Source organism: Vitis vinifera, chromosome 2 (assembly GCF_030704535.1).
Source record: "Vitis vinifera cultivar Pinot Noir 40024 chromosome 2, ASM3070453v1".
Lineage (NCBI taxonomy): Eukaryota > Viridiplantae > Streptophyta > Magnoliopsida > Vitales > Vitaceae > Vitis > Vitis vinifera.
In genome coordinates, this window is record NC_081806.1 from 9,803,449 (window position 1) to 9,831,337 (window position 27,889).

The 27,889-nt window shown below is 37.1% G+C and overlaps 1 protein-coding gene across 1 annotated transcript; it reads right to left on the bottom strand.

Annotated features, from left to right (window-relative positions):
• Positions 1 to 70: 70 nt before the first annotated feature.
• LOC100267862 (uncharacterized) lies at positions 71 to 27,889 on the bottom strand. Its single transcript, XM_002277002.5, has 5 exons — positions 27,599 to 27,889; positions 26,188 to 26,297; positions 22,757 to 23,364; positions 799 to 907; positions 71 to 541 (listed from the first exon to the last, which is right to left on the bottom strand). Exons 1-5 carry the CDS (start codon positions 27,671 to 27,673, stop codon positions 499 to 501), a joined length of 945 nt encoding a protein of 314 aa, XP_002277038.2. The 5' UTR covers positions 27,674 to 27,889; the 3' UTR covers positions 71 to 498.

The window sequence follows — 27,889 nt, forward strand, 5'->3', positions numbered from 1 at the left end:
TGAAACATGGAGAAATTTCAGGGAAAGGCCCCTACTCATCTTCAATTTTCTCATCGACCAAACAAAAAAGTGAAAGAAAAAGACATTGGGAAAATGCATGTATTACAACTATATCGGTTTTCCTCACATGGGTCAAGCACCAACACAACATTTAAAAGAAAATTGTTTCAAACAAATAAACCTTAGTCACTGGTGCCTAAAAAACTATTGCATATCCACCATTAGTGTGGTTTTAAAAGTGAAGAACACAACTACCTGGCACAAGCACAATCCAAAACTAATACTTTTCTGACAATCGTATTGAAGGAGTTTGAAAAAAAAAAGAAACTTCTCTCGCTTTATCTGCTAACTCAATGCTATCACTGTGCACCAGCTTGGTTCAACTTCTATGTGCAGCTTCCAGAGTTAATGATCTAATGCCCAGGCCTTCATTTTATATTTTTGCGTGAACAAGATTTGACGTAGACCATTTTGCATCTGGTTGGCGATCTAGGCCTCCTAACCTTGATGCTTCCTTGCGATGGACTGCTCCATCAGATACCTAAATCAGAGTGCCAGGTTTTTGAAAGTCTAGAAGAACAAGAACATGATAATCTAATGTAATAAATTCAGGATAACTGGGTGCAGTCATTAATATCAGACATATATAGAGGGAGGTGAATCCTGTCATGATGACTAAATGGTAAACCAAGTTTGTTGCATGGCATTAGCTGGAGTAATTGCTATTCCTTATAATCATTTTAAGAAAGTAATTGAAGTATCATCATTTTGAGGAATGAAAATAAAAGAAATACTTACTTGCCAGTGTAGAAGCCTGCCGAATACCAAGCATTCAAAACAACAGTCAGATCTGTTTCAGAGCAGGCACTGTGTGTCACTTCACCTTCGTTTTTCTCATCCTCTTTCTCTGGTTTCCAAGAAAAAGAATATGTGACACATTAAGACACTGTACTAGATGAATCTCTGTAGAGCTTTCAAAGCACACATATGTTCTTATGTTCTATAGTTATATTATTTAAACAAACATAGCATGCAATAACAAGGTTACATATTTTAGGGTGCAACATTATTTGCTCCCTTGGGGCCAATTCAGTCCCACATGGTGGAAAGATACTTCCACCTCTTCTTTTACAGAACTGCTATCTTCACATTTTAGTGACATACAACAATTTTGGGCTTCTAGATCTCCTCAATTTGTTGGATCTTCAAATCCCAATTTTAAGGTTTCTCTCTATTTCTTTGAAGAGTATTATATCAATGTTCGCCCCGGATCCCAGACAGTGACACTTAGCTTTATCTATGCTTTATTCTCTCAAAAAAAAAAATCAAGATCCAACTAAAGCAGCAATTACAGAAGCCTGGAAATGAGTTTTTGAATTTACAAGTCTCTACAGTAAATAAGGCATAATTTTTCACATAGCTTTATTGTTTTCAAAAGAAAATTCAAGATCCAACTAAAGCAGCTACTACTGAAGCCTAGAAATGAGGTCTTGAATTTACAAGCCTTAGTAAATAAGGCATAAACTTTCATGTAGGCACCTCTGCAAAAGGTAATACTTTTTTTCCTAAGTTCTACAACATTTATTTTAGCTTCTTTCACTAATCTAAATTTGAAAGCCATCAATTATAACTACTTTGACAAATAAATATATAAATAAATAAACATATTAGATGTTTATTGTTGATAGGGAAGAGTACATTGTGGTCTAATCAAAGATAGGCTCAAGGGATCACGAAAGGAAGACTGAGATTCTAGTACATTTGTATGTTTACTGGATTCAAAATAGGCAATCCAAGTAAATGTGATAAGAACTTAAGACAGTAAATTGGATGGGATGTGACTGAAATGACACATGATCTCAGAAAAGCAAACACAAGAGGGATTAGCAAGTAATAGTGTTTAAAAGTAGATCAAATGATAGTCGGATGTGTGTGTGTATGTGTGTGTGTGCATAAATGTAAAGAGAGAGACAAAGAGCAAGAAAATATTTTAAAGAATGTATAGTAATACAGGGAGAGCATGTGCCATATGATGTTCATACTAAGAGAAAGGAGGAAGAAGAGTAAAGGAAAATGGATATTAAAGAAATAAGTGGTTGAACTTAATTGGTAAAAACTAATGATACTTACAATAAAAATAGTGACAAATGAGCGTAGATATGGGGGAAAAAAGAAACTACTGCTGTGTGGAATGAGTTGACTAATATATATAAATATATATTAGAAGACTGGTAACAAGGGTTCTGGGAAACCAAAGAGAGGAGAACCTGGCTATAATATTTACATTAGTAGCCAGTAGAGGATCATATATAATTAAAGACGAGCATCAAAAAGTTGGCTGAAGCCCAAGTAAACAGGAATTATACAAAGGGAGCCAAAGGAAAAAGAGAAAAAGAACAACAACCACATTATCTAAATGTGGGGGACAGGAGGTGAGTGGGAGGAGCTGTCTCATTTGTTATTTACAGATGATACGCTTGTTTTTGTGAGGCTACTCAAGACCAAATGATTCAATTAAGTTGGTTTCTCATTGGGTTTGAAGCTACATCAGATTTCAAAATTAATCTAGAAAAGAGTGAGCTGATTCTAGTTGCAAAGGTGGACTATGTGGAGGTGTTGGCCTATGAATTGGGGTGTAGGTAGGAGCTCTTGGCTTCTTATCTAGGGCTTCCACTACACATTCCTTTTAAACCAATGGTGGCTTGGGATGGAGTGGAAGAGTGTTTTTGCAAGAGGCTATCAATCTGGAAAAGGAAATATATTTCAGAAGGAGGAGCCTTATTTTGATCTAGAGAACACTATCCAACCTGTCCATTTGTTTTATGCCTTTGTTTTCCATTTTGACAAAAGTTAGAATAAGGCTTAAGAAGATTGAAAGAGATTTCCTTTAAGGAGACAGGGCTTTGGAGAAAAAATTTCATTTGGTAAAGTGGTCAACAATCTAAGCGGAGTAAAGAGAGGAGGGGGATTAGGCATTGGAACTCTTTCTTTGCTTAATAAGGCTTTTTTGTACAAGTGGAGTTGACAATATGCATTTGAAAGGGGAGCTCTCTAGAGACATTTGACTTTAACTAGGTTTTGGGCGCACCTAACTTCGACTAGACGCTGAGCACGTATGAATAATCTTTTATGCTAGTATAGACAATTTGTTTGCAAGGATGAACAATCTAAGTCAAGTTCAAGTGGAAGGCAAATTTCTAGATGGAAATATACCAATTTGCAGAATGGAAAGGACTTGAACACTCTCATATACATATTTTGGGGCAAAGTAACAAAACAAGGCATATATAGGCACAAACAACATTTTATTGGTGGATACAAAAATATTAAAAACCTCTAAAACATGTTAAAGAAGAAATGGAAGAATATACGAGTACAAAAAAGAGTAAAAAAGAAGAAATAAATATGGAGAACCAGAATGTGAATGAAGATTTGTTTGGCCTTAAAGATAAAGATTATGAGAGATTAATAACCATTAATACCTCTCATGGAGGTAGTAACCGGGGTAGGGGGAGTTAGTAGGATGGTGCAACCTTCACTACAAAGACCAAGTAAAAAAAGTATTATGGATCATTTTTTTCACTCCCAATCTAGAGATGGTTGTTCAAAATCGAGAGTGTGGAAGGGTGAACCAAACAATTATCAACGATGCCTACTAAAAAGAAGCAAGAGAAAGAGTTTTTATGTTTCTCACAAGGTAGATGTATGACGTCAGTATTTCTCATCTAAGTTTTCAACCAATGATTGATGCCATTGGTCAATATGATGTTGGTATAAAGGGACGGAATTTTTATGAGGTAAGAGTTACAAACCTTAAGAAAGAATTAAGTCTTACAAAGGATCTAATGAAGCACCATATGGTAGAATGGCAAAAAAAAAAAAAAAGGATGTTCAATCATATTAGATGGATGGAACGACAAGAGAGAGATAAGATGTTTGAATTACTTGACAAATGGGTGGAGCAAGTTGGTGAATAAAATGTCGCTCAAAGTCATAACAAATAATTGCTCAATTTATGTGTTGTTAGGTAAGAAATACTACTTTTTGAATTTTTCATTTAAATTTTTAAAATTTAAATTATTTATCTTATAACTTATTCAAATTTTTTCTCATTGTTTACAATGTCACATGGGAAGGTTGTTAAATTTAAAATGGCCACATTTGTTTTGGACGCCATATTGCCTATTGCCTTGACTTGATGTGAGAGGATATTGGAAAACCATCCAACATCAAGAGGACATTGGAGAGAGCTATAACATTAAATGACTATATGCATAACTATTCAGGACTACTTAACATGATAAAACAGTTCATTGGACAAACAGAATTGCTTAGGCTTGCTAAGACTCAATTTCCAATGACCTTTATCACATTATCTAGATTGCATCAGCAAAAAAACATAACTTCAGAAAGATGTTTATAAGTCCAGATTAGTCAGAAAGTAAATAGGTAAAAGAGCAAAAGGGGAGAAGTATAACCAACATAGTTTTAATGCCTTCATTTTGGAATACCAGTGTCTTTTCCTCAAAGGTTTTTAGTCCCCTTGTTCGTGTGCTTTGTTTAGTTGACAAAGAAAGAAAACCTCCTATGGGATACATTTACAAGGCTATGAATAGAGCAAAGAAGACAATTATTAGAAGTTTCAATGAAAATGAAGAGAAATACAAGGAAACCTTCAAAATCATTGATAAGAGGCGGGAGATTCAGTTTTATGGACCTTTGCATGTTGTTGGGTACTTTTTGAACCTGAAATTCTTCTGCCATATATCGGAAATGGGGCTCAATACAGATGTTATTAGTGATTTCAATAAATGCATCCTAAGGTTGACAAGAGATCTTCAAACAAGAAAAAATTGCAAAAGAAGTGAGTTTGTACATAAATGCTCAAGGTCTATATGAAAATGAATTAGTTGTTAGGACAAGGAAGATTGGACCACCGCTTCAATGACTTAATTTTGTTTATTTAAATGCTTATATCATATTTTTGCTAAAATAAGTTGATTGTTTTACTACATTATTAATATATACGTATATATTTAAAATACATATACATTTTTTCAAAGACATTCCAATTCTATTTACAACCTGATGCACTACATGTTACATTTTCATATGAAGCCATAGCTCCAAATTTGCAAATGTTTGCAATAAAAATCCTAAATGTAACACATAGTGCATCGGGTTGTAAATAAAATTGGAATATCTTTGAAAATGTAAGCGACTAAAATAATTACCAGTATATTAAAGCCTTAAAGGTGATTTAGAACTTTATTATATATTTCTATGTGCTTATGAATTTTTTTACAAATTCATGGCAAGAGCATAAATAGGTTAACTCATAAACACTTGAACGATTTGGTGTACATTAGCTATAATCAAGCCTTGAAGAAAAGAAACAATGAACCTGGCACCACTGACTAAATTTATATGAAAAATATAGATGATAACAATAAATGGTTGATAGAAAGAATAGACGATGGCAATTTTGATGGAGGTGTAGAAGATGATTTTGTGTCCAATCATATGATGATTTGACATAGGGTGATGTTATTAGAGCTACGGGAGCTAAGGAAGCTAGGTTTGATGCCAACTCTTTCATTAATAGTTGAAGATGAAGAAGGGACTGATTTAGAAGAAGAGGGTTACCAATGAGATGATGGAGATGATGATGATTTTGGGGATTTAAAGGATGAGTGATGACTAATTGTTGTTGTAGATCCTTAGGAATTTTATTGTGATCTTGGTCAATGAATTGATTTTGTACTAATTGTATTTATTTCTTTTCGGTTTTTTTTTTCTTAGTAGAATCTGATCCATGATTTATGGAAGAGATTATAAGATAATGGGTGGTAGGTGTAGCTTTCCTATTTTGGTGCTTAGAGTAATTGTATATAAATAGGATGTATTGATTGTGTGGGAAAACGTGAATTATAGTTGTAAATTAATGGCTTGTATTTTGCTGTGTATAGTAATTATGCTAGTTTAGGAGAGTTTGTTTGTAACAGCCAGAATTCCTAGAATTAGGTTAATTTAGTTAGTTTCCTATTTTGTTAGAGTATCCCATAAATCATGGGATTTGATATAGCCTAGTAATTAGTTTCCTTTTTTATAGCTAAGATTTTTCTGTATAAAGCTAATGTAGTTTTCTGAGAAGGAAGGAGAATAAAATTATTTCCACAATTCTGCTCTCTCAATTTACGTCATGGTATCAGAGCTGAATTAGGATCCTTGGAATTTTTTTTGTTTCAGCCTTCATTGTTGAATACAGTGCCCAATTTTTCTTCTGTTTTTGAAACTCAAAACAGAGCATTTGTTTCCTCTCCTAGAATTTTCATTTTCTTCTTGGCCTTCATTGCCATTCATTTGCCTTTTTTTGCCTTCATTGTCAATCTGATCTCTTGGCTTTCAACGTTGTCTATTGTTGACCCACGTGCTTTGCTTGAATCACCTAGAAATTGCCGTTTTTTTTCCGTAAAAAATGTCAAAGATTGCAGAAACAACCACTACAGTCCAATCAGAGGAGATTATTCGACCCCAACATTTCGGAGAATTGCAAAATATCCAGGCTGCATATAGGCTGGATGGAAAAATTATCTGAAATGGTCCCAACTTGTACGCACCGTGTTGAAAGGGAAAGGGAAGATCAGCCATCTCATGGGTACAAGGCTGAAACTAGGAGATCCTCATTTTGAAGCATGGGATGAAGAAGACTCCATGATTATGGCATGGTTGTGGAATTCTATGATTCCTGAAATCAGTGACACATGCATGTTCCTAGCTACTGCCAAGGACATTTGGGATGCAATCCAACAAACGTACTCTAAGGCGAGAGATGCGGCCCAAGTACACGAGGTCAAGGTGAAAACTATTGCTGCTAAACAAGGAGATAAAACTATTACTGAGTATGCTAATCAATTGAAATCTTTATGGCAAGAACTTGATCATTACAGGGTGATAAAGACCAAGTGTCCCAAAGATGCTGCTATTCTCAAGGATTTCATAGAACAAGATCGAGTCTATGATTTTCTTGTTGGACTCAATCCAGAATTTGACCAAGTGCAAATCCAGATTCTTGGCAAGCAAGAAGTTTCGTGCTTTAATGAGGTGGTGGCATTAATTCAAGGAGAGGAAAGCAGAAGATGCCTGATGCTTAATCCACAGAACACGGACAGCTCGGCTATGGTGGCTGGCAGTGGTAACAATTCAGCCACAAATATGGAAAGAGTACTAGTTTCTGGCAATGGAAGATCTAGTCAACCAAAGACTCAAAATCGTGACTACAAGGACAACTTATGGTGCACTTATTGTAAGAAGGCACACCATACACGTGAGCGGTGCTGGAAACTACATGGAAAACCACCAAGTCGAGAGTGGGGACAGAAGGGAGAACAACCAAGTAATAATGGTCAGGCCCATGTTACAACAGTACAACAGAATGGAGCAACACCGCAAGAGACAGGCAGTCTTAATCAAGAAGAAGTTGAGAGGGTGAGGTCTCTTACTTGCAACCTTGACAAACCAACAGGTACTGGTTCATTGGCGTATTCAGGTAAGTTTCCATTCTCTATTGGATTAAATGTCTCGGATATAACCTTTGCCAACTCCTGGGTCATTGACTCAGGTGCTACCGACCATATGACTCATTCACCAAACATTTTTTCCACATATTTCCCATGTTCAAGCAATAGAAAAATAGCCACAGCTGATGGCTCCTTGACCACTGTAGCAGGTATAGGAGATGTCAAAATAAGCCCATCACTGATGTTAAAAAATGTTCTTCATGTCCCTAGGTTAACCACGAACCTCATTTCTATCCAAAAACTCACTCAAGATTTACATTGCAATGTGGTTTTTTATCATAGTCATTGTGTATTTCAGGACGAGGATTCGGGGAGGATGATTGGACATGCTAGAGAACGGGATGGACTCTACTATCTCAAAACACCAAGTCAATCAAACATTACCAAAGGCAAATCATCTCATTCTTTTGTCTCAGAAGTTTTTTCATTCAATAAAGAAAAAGTTTGGCTTCATCATCGCCGACTTGAACATCCATCATTTAAGGTTATTAAAATTATGTTTCCTTCTTTATTTAAAGGTCTAGACGTCGAACATTTTCATTGTGAAGTGTGTGAACTTGCTAAACACAAACATGTGTCTTTTCCAGTTAGCAATAAAAGAAGTTCTATTCCTTTTTATCTCATACACAGTGACATTTGGGGTCCTTCTCCTATTCCTAACATTACTGGGGCTAAATGGTTTGTTTCATTCATTGATGATTGTACTCGAGTCACTTGGATTTTTTTGCTCAAACATAAATTTGATGTCAGTACTGTCCTTCCAAATTTTTGTTCTATGATTAAGACTCAATTTGGAGTCAATATCAAAAGATTTAGGTCGGATAATGCTAAGGATTATTTCAATCAAGTCCTAACTCCATACTTTCAGAGGGAAGGAATAATACATGAGTCATCTTGTGTTAACGCTCCACAGCAAAATGGAGTGGCAGAAAGAAAAAACGGTCACCTTCTTGACTCAACCCGATCCTTCATGTTTCAGAAAAATGTGCCTAAATCCTTTTGGGGAGAAACAGTTCTTACAGCTGCTCATCTCATAAATAGATTGCCTTCTAGGATCTTGGGATTCAAAAGTCCAATGGACATACTTTCAACATTCTATCCAAACCTACACACTACAAACAATCTTGTTCCTAGGATATTTGGGTGTGTGGCATTTGTCCATGTTCATAATCAAAACAGGGGGAAGTTAGATCCACGGGCATTAAAATGTGTTTTTTTGGGTTATTCTTCAACTCAGAAAGGGTATAAGTGTTACCATCCTCCATCAAAAAGATTCTATGTCTCGGTAGATGTTACTTTCCATGAACAAGAATCTTATTTCACTATTCCTTATCTTCAGGGGGAGAATTCAGTAATGGAAGATAAGGATAGGGGGGATTTTTTATTCCTTGATCTGCCATCACTTCCCTTGTCAAAACAATCTCGTCCCACTGATCCTTTGATTGAAACCTTACCTAAATTGCCCGATCAGCCTAAACCTGTGCCTGAAAATCCAAAATCTGCCCCTGAGAATGTGAGATTTGACAAAGTGTTTTCAAGGAAGAAGACAGTTGTCCCTGAATCTGTGCAAGTCCAAGACTTCAACCCAAATTCTGAGAATGAGGTAACAAATTCTAATCCTTCATTGCAATCTGAATCTCATGTGAACAATGATGACCAGGACCTCCCTATTGCTGTTAGGAAAGGGATTAGAGAATGCACAAATCGACCTCTATACCCTCTTACACACTTCCTATCCTTTAAAAAATTTTCACCATCTCATAGAGCCTTCCTTGTTAGCCTAAACACTATTTCTATCCCTACCACCGTATCCGAGGCTTTGACCAATGAAAAATGGAAACAAGCTATGAATGTGGAGATGGAGGCATTAGAAAAAAACAAAACTTGGGAGTTGGTAAAATTGCCGACAGGAAAGAAACCCGTGGGGTGTAAATGGGTTTATACTGTGAAATACAGAGCAGATGGATCAATAGAAAGATACAAGGCTAGATTGGTTGCCAAGGGTTATACTCAAACCTATGGGATTGATTACTAAGAAACTTTTGCTCCGGTCGCAAAGATGAACACTGTTAGAGTCTTGTTGTCATTAGCAGCTAATTACAATTGGGATTTGCAGCAATTTGATGTCAAGAATGCTTTTTTGCATGGAGAACTAGAGGAAGAAATTTATATGGAGGTCCCGCCAGGTTATGACAATAATTTGGCTGCTCATACTGTATGTAAATTAAAAAAGGCCTTGTACGGACTTAAGCAATCACCAGGAGCATGGTTTGGAAGATTCGCAAGAGTGATGATAACCATGGGATATAGGCAAAGTCAAGGAGATCATACGTTGTTCATTAAACACTCATCTTCGGGGAAACTCACAGCTCTCTTGGTGTATGTCGATGACATAATAGTGACAGGAAACGATGACAAGGAGAGACAGGTTCTAAATCAATGTTTGGCTAAGGAATTTGAGATCAAGGCATTAGGGAGGTTGAAATATTTTCTTGGTATTGAGGTGGCTCACTCTAAGCAAGGCACTTTTATCTCCCAACAAAAGTATGTTACAGATCTTCTCAAAGAAACTGGAAAGACCGCATGCAAACCAGCAAGTACTCCAATAGATCCGAATCTTAGACTTGAAGAGGCAGAAAATGATGCTACAGTAGATAAAGAAATGTATCAACGCTTGGTGGGAAGGCTCATTTATCTATCTCATACACGACCAGATATAGCATATGCAGTGAGTATGATTAGTCAATTCATGCATAGTCCAAAGGAAGCTCATCTGCAGGTAGCTTATCGAGTGTTACAATATCTCAAAGGGACACCAGGTAAAGGTATTCTATTTAAAAGGAATGGCGGGTTAGTACTTGAGGCATACACAGATGCTGACTATGCTGGCTCAATTATTGACAGAAGGTCAACTTCTGGATATTGCATCTTTCTTGGTGGAAATCTCGTGACATGGAGGAGTAAGAAATAGAATGTGGTAGCGCGGTCTAGTGTGGAGGCAGAATTCTGAGCAATGGCTCAGGGTGTGTGTGAACTACTATGGTTGAAGATCGTTTTAGAAGACTTAAAGATTAAATGGGATGGCCCAATGAGACTCTATTGTGATAATAAATCTGCAATCAGCATAGCTCACAACCCAGTACAGCATGATCGAACGAAGCACATTGAAATTGACAGACACTTCATCAAAGAGAAGTTGGATAGTGGATTGATATGTACACCTTATGTGTCTACACATGGTCAACTTGCCGATATACTTACCAAAGGGCTAAGTAGTTCAGTGTTTCAAAGCTTTGTATCCAAGCTGGGAATGGTGAATACCTATTCACCAGCTTGAGGGGGAGTGTGGGAAAACGTGAATTATGGTTGTAAATTAATGGCTTGTATTTTGCTGTGTATAGTAATTATGCTAGTTTAGGAGAGTTTGCTTGTAACAGCCAGAATTCCTAGAATTAGGTTAATTTAGTTAGTTTCCTATTTTGTTAGAGTATCCCATAAATCATGGGATTTGATATAGCCTAGTAATTAGTTTCCTTTTCTATAGCTAAGATTTTTCTGTATAAAGCTAATGTAGTTTTCTGAGAAGGAAGGAGAATAAAATTATTTCCACAATTCTGCTCTCTCAATTTACGTCAGATTGTATTCTAATTCATACAATTTATGTGAAACATAATTTGTTTCAAGGTTATCATGAGAGTTGAGGGGTCTCATTGTAATATTTTGTTTTATCACAAAATTATCAAAGAGGAAGATTGTAAATATATTAGTATTAGGTTGGTAATATTGGTCCATTTCTTACTGTCGATGATGCATAAGACTTTTAAGGGTCTTACCAGTTCCCAATCAACTTCAAGCAACTTCAAAGTTGATAATTCTAGAGGTATGTATATATTTGATGTTATTGGGGTTTAAGGAATGGCTACGAAGATTACTATGGCTTATTTTTGGACAAACACATGAAAAACAAAGTAGGAAAGCAGTTTGAAGGGTTGAACATTCGAACTCCCAAAGGAAGCATTCAAACGTCCTAAAGGATGTTCAAATGCTGCCCAGAGAAAGTACAAATGTGCCCCCCTTCAACCTTCAAACATCCCGTTCAAGCACTAGACATATTTTTTTGTATTTTTCAGTCTTATCTTTGTAATTTCAAGGGCATTTTTGTAATTGAAGTTATAATTGTTTAAATAAACGCCCTAGGTTTTTTGGATAAATGCATAGGTTTATTATATGATGCACAAGAGATTAGCTATCCCTATGGCCCTAATAACTCCATCTTTCAACCTTTCAACACCATTCTTGAAAGAAATTGTCAAGTGATTTAGAGGTTTAGGATTCGAACCACTTAGCCTCAATACAATTTTAAGGTGATTCACTAAGGAGCACAAGGAATGTTGTGTCTAGGATATGGAATAAGAGGTAGGTGCTGACAATACAAGACCCTAGAGACTAGGTGCATTTGATTAGGTAAAATTGTATACCTTCTTTTCAGATTTAGCGGATTGGTTGCAAAGAATAGACCATCCATAGTTTTTTACACCTAGGGATTTCTCGATGGTTTATCTATACTACATCATGCAATTGGTTATTCTTGTGCTTGATATGATTCAATAGCTATTTGTTATAGATATATCTGACTATTAATTGAATGATCTAATTTAAAATTTTAATTTTGGGGAAAAACTTGCTTAGACTACCAATTCATTCCTTCCCCTCACGTTCTCTCTCGATAGTTTCTCTTTTCCATATTTGTATGCTTTAACCTTATCAAAAGAAGCTTCGGTGAGGGATTTGTGGGATTAGACAAGTGAGCATAGAATTGATATTGAAATACTTTATTATGTGAAATTTGATCTTTTTAATGATATTAATTAGTATGAGTCATCTTATTGAAGTTTGAGAAGTTAAAATGTAAGAATTATTAGACCTTCTTTAAGACTAGACATAAGTCTCCCAAACTCATGCTTAAAACCTCTCGGACTAATTTGACTTGCATCAATTTGAACTATTTTATGGTACATTTGAGATATATTTGGTTAATGTTATATATATATACATGATGTATATAAAGCAACAAAAACCAGAAGGGGCGAGTATACAAAAATAAGCAACCACACCCTACGAGAACCTAACCAATCTGTAAAATCTAACAACGACATAGAACCATCCCCAATGTACAATCTAACTCAATCCCAAAATAGATACAAAAAGGAATTTTTAATTGTTTAGTCCAAAGTTTCAAAATTCTTAAAGACTCCCCTATTTGTTAGGCATCATTTTTAATTGTTTAGTCTGAAGTTTCACAATTCTTAAAGACTCTCCTATCTATTAGGCATCCTCTAACCCCTCTTTCTGAGCTTATCCTGAGTCAATATCTTAGCCCAAGTTACTTCCCAATTAAAAAAAGCTAGCTTTTACAGGAGTTTAAGAATTCCAAATTACACTATGAGGGAAAGGCCCCACTCTCCTACTTGCTAAGGAGGAGTAGAAGGACTTAAAAAATAATCACCATTTTTTGTCTTCAGCTAAACCATAACATCATCAATACCCAAAAAGATGAAGTGAATATGCAACCTCCCAAAAAAGACATGTACTTCCTCCAACTCCCGGTCATTTATATATAAATGTTTTAAATATAGAAATGGTGAAGATTAGCTATGAGATCAAGAAACAAAGTAAATTAAAGTATATTTATACTTAGCATCTTATCAAAGTAAAAAAAAAAAAAATGAGATAAATATCTTCTTATACAAGTAACAAAGACACATCATAATAATTCAATCATAAAAAATAACTTTCATATTACATGAAATTCTAATATCAATCCAATTGCACCAAAATCATAGTGTATAAGACAACATTTATTATAATTTAATGTAAACTTCGAAAGTGTTCAACTAACAAAAGTTCACCTCTAATCTACTCTAAAAGTGTCATATCCAAGTATTCGCACCCATAGTTGAGATCATTTTCAGCCCAATCCCCATGTCTTAAAATTTTGAGATGCAAAGGATCCGACACCTAGACATGTACCTGCACTTGACACCCATGTCGGGCCTCATGTAACATAGCCGCAAGGTAAGGTGGTGAATAAGAGGAGGAGGACAGGGCAATGTGGACGGATTCAAGGAATGATACCTTCTCCATATGGTCTCTCTATGTTACCTCATAGTTAGGGGATTTAATTCTTTTTTTGACAAAGGTCATTTGGAATCTATGGGTTCTATTTGAAGTAAGTTTCTCTATGTGGGAAGCTTGTTAGGAAAGGGTATTAACTCTTGATCAATTTCAATGATGAGGGTGGACATTAGTTAATAGATATTTCTTATGCAAAGTCAAAGAAGAATCAACTGATCACATTCTTCTTCAAAATTCGAAGACAGGGATTCATTGGTACATTTTTTCTTTGTTTTGTGTTCCTTGGGTGTTGTTTACCACAATGAGAGACTCTTTTAAGGTGATGTGGACCTTTGATGGGAAAAAAGGTGCAAGGTTGGAAGAATTGCTTCTTTATGCATTTTTTTGTAATATTTGGAAATAAGGGAATCAAAGGTCGTTTGAGAATGAGAAACAATTTGTCCATGTTTTGAATAGCACATTCCTTAGTAATCTCATTTTGTAGGTAAGGTAGTGCATAGGTGAAGGCTCAATAAGCGTTTAATTGATTTTGTTGATTGGTTGGGTTTTCCCAAGAGAGGGAGTTGTTTTTTGTACTCTCATTTTAATTGTTCCTTGGCTCCATTTTTTTATTGTTTCTTTGGTGCACTATTTCTATAGTGCCTTTTTATAAAATTATATTATTGCCTATAAGAATTATCTAATCCCATTTTTTAAGCGAAATCTAAACCAAAGAGATATGGTTCAAATGGAGACGTCCTACAAAATTTGATTTGATCACTTCTAACCATCAAATTTTCTTCAGTTTTACTATAGTCAAATGGTTAAAAAAGATAAGAATAAACATAAAGGAGCAATCCTTCAAATGTTGCTTCATTTCTTACAACAAAACTCCCATCTCATCCTAACATCTCTTTTACTGACCAAGGAAGAATTCAACAACAACCATATAGCAAGAAAAACAATGTCACAAGCTCCTTGCCACAACACAGTGAAGCAAGATATAATTGGCCATTTGGCAAGTTTTGTGGTACCGCATAATAATGTGGTTTAAGCAAAACTAGCACATAAAAAGCCATTTGCTATGTTTTACAAAGATGAAGTAGTCCTTAAGAGAATTTTTAGATATATCAAAGAAAGCAATAAGAGACCAAATCTAAGGCTCAAGATAATTTGTTATTGTGAGTTAGGTGCACAAGATTCGGATGACATCCATATAGACAACAGAATAAGGAAAGAGAAATGACAAATTTGTGGCATCTTAAAGGTGGAGACGGTAAACAAGGTTAAAGAGAAGTGGAAGAGCTAAACTCCACAAATTAATCAACAAATTTCATACACCAAATCTAGGTCTATGAGAAGTAATAGTACCATGTGGTGAAAGGCTAAGGCCCTATTTGTTAACTATTTTTAAAAAATAATTTTTTGTTCTCCAGAACCAAAAATAAAATAAAATAAATAGGAAAACACATTTGACAACCAAAAAGCAGAAAATATTATCATGTTCTTAAAAGTATAAAACAATTTTATATTCTTAAAAATAGAAAATAAGGTATTTTCAGATAACATCTTTTAGTTGTTTTCACTTGTTTTCTAAAAGTGGTTTTAAAAAATAATTATATAAACATGGAGAATGATTAAAAATAAAGCACTACATATAAAAGTTATTTTTAAAACATATTCGAAACATAGAAAACAGGTTAAAAATATTTCAAGTCCCCAAACAGACTTTTGTTCTACAAAATATCAAAGAACAATTTTCAAAATTTGTTCTCAAAAACTATTTCCAAAAACACTTCACACTTCCCCAACAAAACCTAAGCATAACAACAACCACTCACAATCGTTAACTCTAATGGGGGTAAAAGGTCCTTGATAAAAGATACCAAGTATTATTGTGGGCTGAAAGTGCAAGAGAACTATTCCTTGACGGGAAGAGAATGAAGGTTGAAAAGTTTGAAGTGGAGAAAAAGTCTTTCCAGGTAAAGTTTGAAGGATTCGAATGGGGGAACTTGGATATCAGTAACAGAAAGGAGCCGAGGTTTTGTTGTCTCAGTAGGATTTGGAAAAGAGGAGTTGGATTAGTTGACGGAGCATTTGAAGAAAGCCGTGGAGTTGGAGCTTCCAGGGGATTTATACGAAAGATTAGGGGCAAGACTAGGACTCACTTGATGGAGATTTGTTTCAATAATAGAGGGCGTTACATGAAAATTACAGAAATTGTTACAAAAAGGAAGCCATTAATCCTTGTCGTTTCCGAGGGTGTTAAAGGCAATGAGTGGGAAGACCTTAGGAAGGCGATTTCTTCAGTGCAAGATTATTCTGATCAAGTTGGAGGAGCTTTGAAGGAGACGTTTAGAGATGCTCACGTGAGTAAGGGCATTTACAGAGGTTGTCAGTCATACGCAGAAGTGGTTGCAGAGGATGGACCTAGGAATGGAGTTCTATTGTCAGTTGGAAAATGGGTCAAAGCTGTAATTTGTGAATGCAAAGAAAAAGTTCAAGATTGAACTCACGAACGAAAAGTTATTGCGAGGATGATGGGTACGAAAGGAATGGTGTTTGTAACTCCCATTTCCACTTTCAAAGGGTGTTTCTTTGTGGATTCAACAAGAAGAGTTGAATGGTTCCAAGAGCAGGGAAGATTATTAGTGAGAGGAAGGTCTATTCTCCTGAGGAGATGGTCGCCAAGTGAAAATATGGTTGTTTTCAAAAAATTCAGAAAGGGCTAGTTAGAATTGAAAGGTCTTCCTTTTCACTTGTGGGATGAAGATCAGTTGAAATTCATTCTGAAGAAGTGGGAGAGGGTAACGAAGGTGGTAAGGGAATCATTAAAGCTTGCAGACTTGTCGAAGGTGAAGTTGTGGGTGGAGACGCTTCCAAATGTCGTGCTACCAGCGTTGCTAGAGGTGGAAGATGGGGCCTGGACATTCACAGTCGCAGTTTCAGTCACCGGAGAAGTTGATGAAGATGACATTTCCACGTCTAAGTCAACCCGTAACAGGGACGAGTTGTTGAAAGTGGGAGGTTGCGTCTCTCAGTGGTCAAAAAATGCAGAGGGGCTACGCAGTAGCATTAGGGATAATGAGTGCTACAATAGGAGGCTTCTTCCCCAGTCACGTTACCAGTATTTAAGTACAAAATTGGCGGCCAAAAGGGAGAATGGCTGGGAAGGGAGTCTTTTGGGCCAAGCGGAAGAAAACTTCAATGGGCCCACTACGCCTGAGCCCATGTTTAAAGCCCAGCCTGTTAGGGCCCAAAGTGGGACAAAAAATCGTGGGCGTCATGCTGGTCCAGTTGTTTCTCAAGCCCACGAGACTATAGCGTTGTCGTCTTCAACACTCCAGCGAGATGGTTCTTCTGCAAAGGCGGTCCTGTTGTTTGCACGCTCTCAAGGTCCAATCAAAGTTAAGGCAGGAGACGAGACTTTCTCTGGAGAGGATGGTCGGGCTTTTGAGATAAAGGCCCAGCCTCTTCCCAACCCTAGCCCACCTTCAGACGCTATCGTGGGCTATAATTTAAAAGGTTCGTCGTGGTTGTGCCAAAGATTAGGAGGAACGATGTCTTTTGTTAAGAAAGGTCGATCTCGAAGAGAAGAAGATGTTGCAGTCTAAAAAAGGAAAGCTCCTGAGGTTCAGACGAGAGGCTCTGCGCAGAAGGAAGAGAAGGTAGTTTCAAAGAAAATGTGGACCACCCTCTTCCCTCCAAGTTTCAATCGCCGATAAGGACTTCGGAGTTGCAACGAGCCTCTTTTCCTCGGGAAGTCATCGTCGGTTAGCGAAGTTTGCATTTTGGAAGAGGATTTCGGGACGGGATCTCAGATGGAACGAGGATTCAGAGCGAGTCCTCTCTTTCGTTGTCATTTGTCAAGGAATCGAAAGCGGTGTTCGGGGAAAGGGACCTCGTCGTCAAGAGGCGAAGCGGATCTGCGCAATCCCCATTTCGAAGAAGACAAAGAAGGTTTTTTTGGCTGAGTGGGGTCCGATCTTCGTGGTTCATCAATCACGGATTCACCTTCTAGTCCAGAAATCAGAGGTAAAGGGCTCATCTTTGAGGGGATTTGCGAAATTCCAAGAATGGAAGACTCAGAGGTATGTCTGTCTTCTCCTTCTCAACCACCCGAGTCTTCTTCTATCCCTTCTTGTAATCTGGCACTTCCTTTGTCGAGTCCCTCTGGTCCAGATCTCCCTAGTTCAGCCTCTCTTTCTCAGTCTCCTATAGAAAATCAGGTAATTTCTGAAATTTTTTCTAAAAAAGATGTTGGCACTTTTTATCAAAATTATGTTGGCATTGTCCGTGATGAGGAGGAGAACCAGTTTGCTTTATCAAACCAGTTGTCCAAGTGTTTTACCTCCAATAAGTCTAAACCCAGCTTGCCTAAGGAGAATTCCAACCTGGTTACAGACAGCCAAGGGGATACTCTGGTATCCCCATCGGGCGAGTTCCATATAGATGGCCTGTCCCCCAGGAAAATGGCTAAAGTGCGAGAGGTTTTATGCTCTCTGGATATTAAGGTTTATTCCAGGAGGAAGAACAGTTGCTCCACAAGTAATTAAGACCTGTTGGAAATGGTTTGGCGGGTTAGGGTCTATGAGTTTCTCCATGAAAATTATCAGTTGGAACACCAGGGGTTTGGGATCAAGGAATAAGCGAAGGGTAGTTAAAGATTTTCTAAGGTCAGAGAATCCGGATGTTGTGATGATTCAGGAATCAAAAAAGGAGAAGTGTGACAGAAGGTTTGTGGGTAGTGTCTGGACGGTCAAAAATAAGGAATGGGTTGTTCTTTCGGTGTGCAGGGCTTCAAGTGGGATTTTGATCATTTGGGACTCAAAAAAACTGCATAGTGAGGAGGTGGTAATAGGATCCTTCTCGGTCTCAATCAAGTTTGCTTTGGATGGTTGCGGACCTCTTTGTATATCCGCAGTTTATGGCTCAAACAGCCCCTCACTTAGGAAGGATTTTTGGATGGAACTTTTTGACATTTTTGGCCTATCTTTTCCATTATGGTGTGTGGGCTGTGATTTTAATGTCATAAGGAGAAGTTTAGAAAAATTGGGGGGTTCTAGTCTAACTTCAAGCATGAAGGACTTTGATAGTTTTATAAGAGAATGTGAATTGCTTGATCCACCTTTACGGAACGCATCATTCACTTGGTCAAACTTGCAAGAGTCTCCCATGTGTAAGAGATTGGACCGTTTTCTTTACTCAAATGAGTGGGGGGAGCTCTTTCCCCAAGGCCTTCAAGAAGCCCTTCTTAGAAGGACCTCGGATCATTGCCCAATTGTTTTGGATACCAACCCGTTCAAGTAGGGCCCAACACCTTTTAGGTTTAAGAATATGTGGTTGCAACATCCTAGTTTCAAGGAGAACTTTAGAAATTGGTGGAGGAAATGGGTGGGAAGGTCACGAGTTCATGAGGAGAGTACAATTTGTTAAAGCCAAATTGAAGGAGTGGAATAAGGTTTCTTTTGGAGAGCTAAATGAAAAGAAAAAAAGCATCCTCAATGATTTAGCTAACTTTGATGCCATTGAGCAAGTAGAGGGTCTCACTTCTGATCCGTTAGTTCAAAGAGCCTTAAGAAAAGGGGACCTAAAGGAATTAATTTTGAGGAAAGAAATTCATTGGAGACAAAAAGCTAGGGTGAAATGGGTTAAGGAAGGGGATTGTAACTCTAAGTTTTTTCATAAAGTGGCTAATGGTAGGCGAAATAGGAAATTTATCAAGGTGTTGGAGAATGAAAGGGGCTTAGTGTTGAATAATGTCGAGAGTATCACAAAGGAGATCTTGCTTTACTTTGAAAAGCTCTACGCGAGTTCTACAAGAGAGTCTTGGAGCGTTGAAGGATTAGATTGGTCCCCTATTTCGGAAGAGAGCGCGTTTAGGTTGGATTCCCCTTTTACTGAAGAAGAGATTTCTAAGGCCATTTTTCAGTTGGATAGGGATAAGGCGTCGGGGCCTGATGGCTTTACCATTACAGTATTTCAAGATTGTTCGGATGTGATCAAGGAGGATTTAATGAAAGTGTTTGCAGAGTTTCATAGGAGCGGAATTACCAATCAAAGCACTAATGCCTCCTTCATAGTTTTGTTACCCAAAAAGAGTTTGACAAAGAAAATCTCAGATTTTAAACCCATTAGCTTGATCACTAGCCTCTACAAGATAATAGCCAAAGTGCTTTCAGGGCGTCTAAGAGGGGTTCTACATGAAACCATCCACTCTACTCAAGGCGCTTTTGTTCAAGGGAGACAAATTTTGGATGCGGTTCTCATAGCCAATGAGATAGTGGATGAGAGAAGATGATCAGGGAAGGAAGGTGTCGTCTTCAAAATTGACTTTGAAAAGGCTTACGATCACGTGAGTTGGGATTTTTTGGATCATGTGTTGGAGAAGAAGGGGTTCAATCCTAGATGGAGGAAATGGATGAGTGGTTGTTTGTCCTCGGTATCTTATGAAGTCTTGGTGAATGGAAACGCTAAAGGGTGGGTTAAGGCATCTAGAGGTTTAAGACAAGGTGACCCTTTATCCCATTTTTTGTTTACTTTAGTCGCAGATGTACTGAGCAGGATGCTATTGAGAGCAGAGGAAAGAAATTTGTTGGAGGGTTTCAGGGTAGGTAGAAACAGAACTAGGGTGTCCCATTTGCAATTTGCAGATGATACCATTTTCTTTTCTAACACTAAGGAGGAAGAACTGCAGACTCTCAAGAGTCTTTTGCTAGTGTTTGGGCATATTTTTGGGCTCAAGGTCAACCTTGACAAGAGTAATATTTATGGCATCAATCTTGATCAGAATCATCTTTCAGGATTGGTTGAGTTGCTTGATTGCAAGGCTTCTGGTTGGCCTATACTCTATCTGGGTCTTCCTTTGGGAGGGAACCCCAAGGCGTGTGGCTTTTGGGATCCAATGATTGAGAGAATCTCAAGAAGATTAGATGGGTGGCAAAAGGCTTACTTATCTTTCGATGGAAGGATAACTCTTATCCAATCTTGCCTCACCCATATGCCCCGTTACTTCCTTTCCTTATTTAAGTTACCCGCTTCAGTGGCTGCAAAAATCGAGAGGTTGCAAAGGGATTTTTTATGGTCAAGGATTGGGGAAGGCAAAAAAAATCATTTAGTTAGTTGGGATGTAGTGTGTAAACTGAAGGCAAAAGTGGGATTGGGTTTTAGGAATATTTCTCTAAGGAATCTCGCTCTTTTAGGAAAATGGTCGTGGAGGTACCCTAGAGAGGGTTCAGCTCTATGGCATCAGGTCATCTTAAGCATTTATGGTTCACACTCTAATGGTTGGGATGCTAACACTTTAGTCAGATGGTCACATCGTTGTCCTTGGAAGGCTCTTGCACAAGTCTTTCAGGAGTTTTCCTTGTTTACTCGGTTTGTGGTAGGAAAATGGGGAAATAATTCGTTTTTGGGAAGATTTGTGGTGGGGGGACCAACCTTTGGGATCCCAATATCCAAGACTATTTAGAGTAGTCTTGGATAAAAATATTCTTATTTCTTCAGTTCTCGGTTCTACTCGTCCTTTCTCTTGGAACTTTAATTTCCGTCGTAACCTTTCAGATTCTGAGATAGAAGACTTAGAAGGCCTCATGCGCTCACTTGATGGTTTGCATCTATCACCTTCGGTTTCAAATGCTAGATTTTGGTCTTTATCTTTTTCAGGGCTTTTTTCAGTCAAATCTTTCTTTCTAGCCTTATCCCAATTTTCTGGTTCTCCTCAGGTTTTTTCTTCTAAGTTCGTTTGGAAATCTCAAGTCCCTTTCAAAGTGAAGTCCTTTATTTGGTTAGTGGCACACAAGAAGGTAAATACTAATGACATGCTACAATTGAGAAGACCCTACAAAACCCTCAGTCCTGATATTTGTATTCTGTGCATGAAGCATGGGGAATCAGCAGATCACCTTTTCCTACATTGCTCCTTGACGATTGGGTTGTGGCACAGATTATTTCAGTTAACCAAGATGGATTGGGTTCCCCCGATGAGCATCTTTGACATGATGTCCATCAAATTTAATGGTTTTGGTTCATCTAAGAGGGGGATAGTTTTGTGATAAGCTGCGAGCATCGCTTTAATTCGGGTTGTGTGGTGGGAAAGAAACGCAAGGATTTTTTAGGATAAAGTAAGGAATTCAGAGTATCTTTGGGACTCTATTGTTTTCCTTGCTTCTCTTTGGGTTTTCTATTCCAAGGTTTTTAAGGGGACTCCCCTTAATGTGTTACAACTTGATTGGTTAGCGGTGTGTACTCCATAAGGAATGGTCCAATCTAGAGAGTTCGCTTGTTTTACTGTGTACTTTCTTGTAGTTTAGTTTTCTTTGGTGGGAGGATTTCTCATCCTTCTTTTGTACTTCTTTTTTCTATCAATATATCTCTTTGTCGTTTCCAATAAAAAAAAAAACAAAAACAAAACTTAAGCATTCTCAAAAGAATCATGTAGTGTGAAGTTAAAGAAATTCAGGAAAAATTAAAGTTAAAATAAGAAAAACTTTACATAAACAAGAAGGAAAAAGGAAAGGAAAGAAAAAGAAAACAAGCACAGTAGCGAGAAAGAATCAAGGCTAACCATGAGCATGGAGAACCTTTTAGAAGCATAGAGACAGTAAGAATTTTAAGCTATTTATGAGGCAACCATAGTGATTTATCATCCATTGAATAGCTGAAAAATAATCCACTATTGATATTAATCCAATTATAATGTTTGCTACTTTGTATATAAGCAATTGTTCATAACACAACATGTGCATGGTGTGGAACATTGTAGAAAACATTAGGCTAACATGGTGTGCAATTGGATGAGACTGACCATCAGTGTAGTTGGCATCTTTTTCACACATTTAAATACATTATGGCCATCCAATGAATTATAATAGGTAATTATCATATCCATCGGTTAAATTTGAGAAATGAAAACAATCCTAGTAGAAGTTTCCATCCTGATGCCTAGGATTTTATGACCGCACCATTTGACAATGTTATAGAGACAAACTCAATGTAAACAAGATTCTCGTATAAATTCCTACTGTGGAAAAAAGAAATACTTTCATTCTGATCAGGAATACCTGAAATTTTCATTCTCATGGAAGAAATTGCTTTTTCTGCAGTTCCCATAGCTGTTTTGACAATATCACCATCTTCGACAGCCACTCGCTTCTCAGGACCCGTTGCAGCAGTGGCATCAATACAAGTTTTACCAACACATGCTTCACCCAAGGAACAAGCAGGTAAAGTACATGGGGTGACCACACATTGAGAAACATATGGACAGCAAGAACAGACCATTGTTGGATGAGAAGCTTGGCTTGTAAGGAGTTGACATTCTTGAGAACTTGAACCGGTACCCCACTGTACATAACTAGAACCTTCTGCAGAAAAATGATTATTCCAATTCCCCAATTGATGAAGTTGCTGCAGAATCTTTTGCCTTTGCTCCTCAACCTCATAATACTGGTTAAGTAGCTGGGTATAATCTTCTACACCTTGTGAATTTGAGTAGCCTCCGACTTTGGGTTCATCTTGCACGGGCAGCACATCTGATGAATCCACATGGGGTTTGGGAGCAGATGGAACTACACAATAGTTTTCTTTAATCGATGAAATATTATTAGTCTTCTCAATTTCTGCAGTGGAATTTGACGCAACATTGCTCTTATCATCTGCCTCCATAGTTCTTCATAAACAAAAAACAAGAGATACAAAACTCAATATAAATGAATAATTTAAAGATAATAGAAGTGCAGGACAGTAGCTGATTTCTTGTAAACTAGAATATTGTTACTCAAAGAATTAGGTTTTTGGCTTAAGCTCATGTTTTAGTTAACTTGCTGCGTAAGCAGGCAACTGAAGTCAAATTTGAAGTATACCTTATTTTTTCTTTTATAAGCAAAGAGTGCATAAAATATATAAAGTGCCAAAAGGACACACCAGAGTATACAAGACGTATACAAATAGCGCCTAGAAGCATGAAAAGCAAGAGAAAACACGAAAAACAACATCCTCTCTTAACAAGACCCCAACCACTCTACAAAATCAAATAAAGACAGAATATGTCTCTAAGTACATTTTTACCCAAGTAAACAAATTTTTAAGGAAGGCATTCTTCAAAAATTGAGTTGAATGTTCCTCATTATTCAACGATCTGTGATTCCTTTCCTTCCAAATTGTCCAAAAAATACATAAAGGAGTTGCTCTCCAAACCTTCTCATATTTTTTACCCACAAAAGAATTGTGCCACCCTAAGAGAGTTTCCTTAATGGTAGCTACTTGCACCCAATGGATATCGAATAGATCAAACAACAACTGCCAAAGGACCCTAACCTTCAAACAATGGAAGAGGATGATCTATGGATTTTTCTTCTCCTTTGCAAAGAAAACATCTATTAACCAAAGACCATTATCTTTTTTAAAGCTGATCTATAGTCAAAACCTTTCCTAAAGTAGCCTCCCATGCAAAAAAGTTGCTTTAGAAGGCACTCATGAATTCTAAACTGCCATCTTTGGAAATGAAATCAAAACCCCCGGTTCCAACATGGTATATAAATGCTTAACAGAGAACTTATTGTTGTTCAAGTTCATCCACACCATCTTCTCACCCCACATACTATCAACTACCTTTCCTTGCAACCTTTAAAATAAATCCTCAACTTCATCCGCTTCCCAATTATTCAAAGGTATTGAGAAACAAGGGTTCCAGTGACCTCTCTCCCCTATCTGAATGCAAAGATCTGCTACCCATGCCTCTTTTGAAATGGCTAGGGCATATAAAGAAAGAAAGGAAACACACAATGCTCATCATCACACCATTTATCCTTCCGAAACTTCATCCTCCTCCCATTACCTACCACAAAGGAAGACTAGAAATGAAAATGTCCCATTCCTTCCTGATAGATTTCCAAAGCCTAACTCCATTCCCATCCCTAACTTCACAAGACCACCACCCCCTCTTCATCCCCATATTTTCCACTAATGACTTATGTCCAAAAGGCACCTCTTTCAGTTGCAAACCACCAATTCCATTTGCACAAAAACGCCTTATTCAACAAGGAAAGACATCTAATTCCCAACCCCCCATTTGCACAAAGCATACCTTATTAAGGTTTTGTCTTTCACCCAATAAAAGGTAAAATTTGAAGCGTATAATATCTACTCCAGATTCAAGAGGCAAGCATCTCTTGTGAAACTTCGTATTAAAAAGGGCAACATCTTTGGAGAACAAAAACAATAAGAAAATCTTCTGGAATACATTCCTGGTCTATGAATACAGGACAATCTACAGCTAGATTTTTGGATTAATATGGGTAAGTTGGATAGATTAATAAAGCAATTAATAGTACAAAGTGAAACAATTGAGGAACCTTAGGTGAAGAAAAATGGGCAAAACTGGTGACATCATAGCCAACTAATTATATCCTTTTGTTTTACTCAGCACGTAAATGAATCATCTTCATCTGTTCATCAATGCCAGAGGCACCATCCCAATTATCCAAACTTAGCAGCCTAAGACCCAAACAAAGACACACAACAATAGAAGTTGCAAACACCTAAATTAAACTCTTGACTCTTAACAAAGAAATATGTAAAATTAGGTAGCAAGGATACATCACAGCCAAAAAGAAGGTTTTTATCACAGTGCAGTTTATGCTTTTCAAACCAGTGTACTTTCAACTTCTCTAAGAAAGGTAAGAGGAGAGATGAGAGAAAATATCCTAGATATCTAACTTTGAATTAAATCCCAATCACAAAAGACTAGAAGGAACAGAAAAAAAAATTCTCACAGATCTTGCATTCTTGAAGCTCACCAATGGACAATGACAAAAGACAAATAAGAGAGACAAAAAAAGGGATGACAAATGCCCACCATGGCATATGAGTAAGCTTCCATTGTGAATGCACCTGATGCTTTTGTAAGCTTATTTATCACCTTCTTTAGGAACATGAAAAGGAAAAGGAGGGTAAAATCTTTGTTCATACAGACCATTTTAATAGAAGACAAGTTGAGATGACACAATCTAAGCCCACCAAGCAAGATTGACTTGCAACTCGAGATTCTGATATGATACATGTAAACTCTTAGGAGAATAAGAAACTTTTGCACATACAACCTCAGAAATAGTTGAGACTCCAATTTTATTCTGAAAGTACACCCAGTTATTCTTACATTGAGTCAATAAATTGTTGTTTGATAAGTTTATGCTTGATGTTAATAAATGCTGGAAAACTCAGGACTATATTTCATTAATTTGTCACATTTTTACAAATTCAACCTATGAAATACTAGATCCTTGTAGTCCTTTAATAATCTATTTTCTGTCTTTCAACCATTTAACCAATATTCTTCGCAAGACCTAAGTGTAAAAACCCTTTCCAATATTACAAGCTCAATGAAATAGACAGCCTGTAGCAAGACCTAATGAATGATGCTTTTCTTTAGTCAGAATATTTGAAGGAACACACATCAAACAAAAAAAGAGCTTCAGCTAATTTATATACTCACGTTTTAGCCTCATCACTCTCATCAGCAAGATTACATGCATTTTCTCCCATGATGTTTTTGACTTCTACTCCCCCAGTTGAACCATCATGGTGCCCTTTACCATGCATTATCTGGATAAATCAGTAAGCAAGGAGTATTAAATGTTTGCTGCATAAAAACAAATTGTAGCTGGCAATATTAGGAAATTTTGTCAGCTAAATCAGTATCAGATGAAACATGGATAATTAATTCTTAATGAAAGAAATAAAAAAATAAAAATAAAATAAAAATTAAAAATAAAATAAAAAGTAAAAATAAAAAGAGATAATAACAAAGTCCAAGATCAAATATTTACTTCTCTGTGTGTCATTTTCCAATGAAACCATCACTTATTCAATTTAAGCCTCTAAGAATTGTTACATCTTGTATAAAAGTTACTACTATTTTCTGAATTCAAAAATCAGGATAAAATCAGACACTTAGATTTTAGCTTCTCGCTCTTTCAGTTTTATCTTATTACTATTATTATTATTCAGTTAGGAGGTGGTTTTTTCTTTTCTTGATACCTCCATCTGTTGCCATGCTAAATACCACAAATATCTTTCACCCACCACCTTGACAAAAATACAGAAAGATGAATGCACCTCATGAACAACCTCCCTTTGGGAGAAAAATCCAGATGTTGTATTTCAGGTGCATAGTGCTCTCCATATTTGATAAAATCAATGGGTCCTGCCTTATCTTCTCACTATTTTGCAATCTAGGCCAAGAATCCCACACAGGGACAATAGAATTTCAATATCCCAAATTGCCACATTTCCAGGTCTTGGTCTACAATTTCCATGCATCCATCAACAACAATAACATTTGATGTGAGATTCTTATACATCAGTTTTTCAATCCCAGACCCACAATCAAAGAACCTTAAAAACCACATATATCTCCAAGAAAGCATGCCCAACTCTACAAAACCCTATCTGATAGCAACCATCTAAGTTCTTTCCCCTCATTTTCCTCTATTATACAATTTCTTCCACAGCAACCCACTTGCTTTCAACTTGAACCACAACCAAACAAGTCCTTATTGGTTCAATCTTTGACCATTATCGCAAATAAACAAACCATCGTCCAACAATTACATAACAGAGAAAGAGAAAGTGAAGCCAAAGTCCTCGAAGTTGTTTCACAATTCATCAAAATTGAACCGCAACATTCACGATTTTACATTTAAACAAATAACCATTGAAATGGGGATGATTAAAACGAACTTCCGTCTCGGAGTTTCAAATGAATAGAGAAAAATTAAGGGTATAAAGATATGGGTTTAAACATGGTACTGTAAAATGCATGCCAGGTGTTTGATAAAAGGCTCATGCATGATGCAACCCACTTCATAGTGTTCAAAGCGAAGGAAAAAGAGAGGAAAACAAACCTTGTACTTGGACATGGCGTGGTCGAAGGCATTGATGAGAGCGGAATCATCCCACAATTCACCTTCCTTCCCCATTTTCTACTCACTTTCCGTCTCTGGGTGTTTGTTTGTCTAAATTCTCACAATTCAGACCGCTCAACACTCCTTTATCAAGCACAAATCCAATTTTCATCAGCACCAAATTTGGGATCCATTCTTTCAGCTATGGTCGGGTTCAACCCAACCCAACCCAACCCAGGTCCACTTCTAGATGGGCTTTGGCAGACTTTATCTGGGCCCATTGCACTTTTC

Excerpts from the sequence above, each read along its gene's own strand:
- LOC100267862 (XM_002277002.5), bottom strand. The coding sequence starts at position 27,673 with ATGGGGAAGGAAGGTGAATTGTGGGATGATTCCGCTCTCATCAATGCC. Across the intron at positions 908-22,756 it reads CATGAGAATGAAAATTTCAG|AGAAAGAGGATGAGAAAAAC; the intron begins GTATTCCTGATC and ends CTTGGAAACCAG. Across the intron at positions 542-798 it reads GCAGGCTTCTACACTGGCAA|GTATCTGATGGAGCAGTCCA; the intron begins GTAAGTATTTCT and ends ACTCTGATTTAG.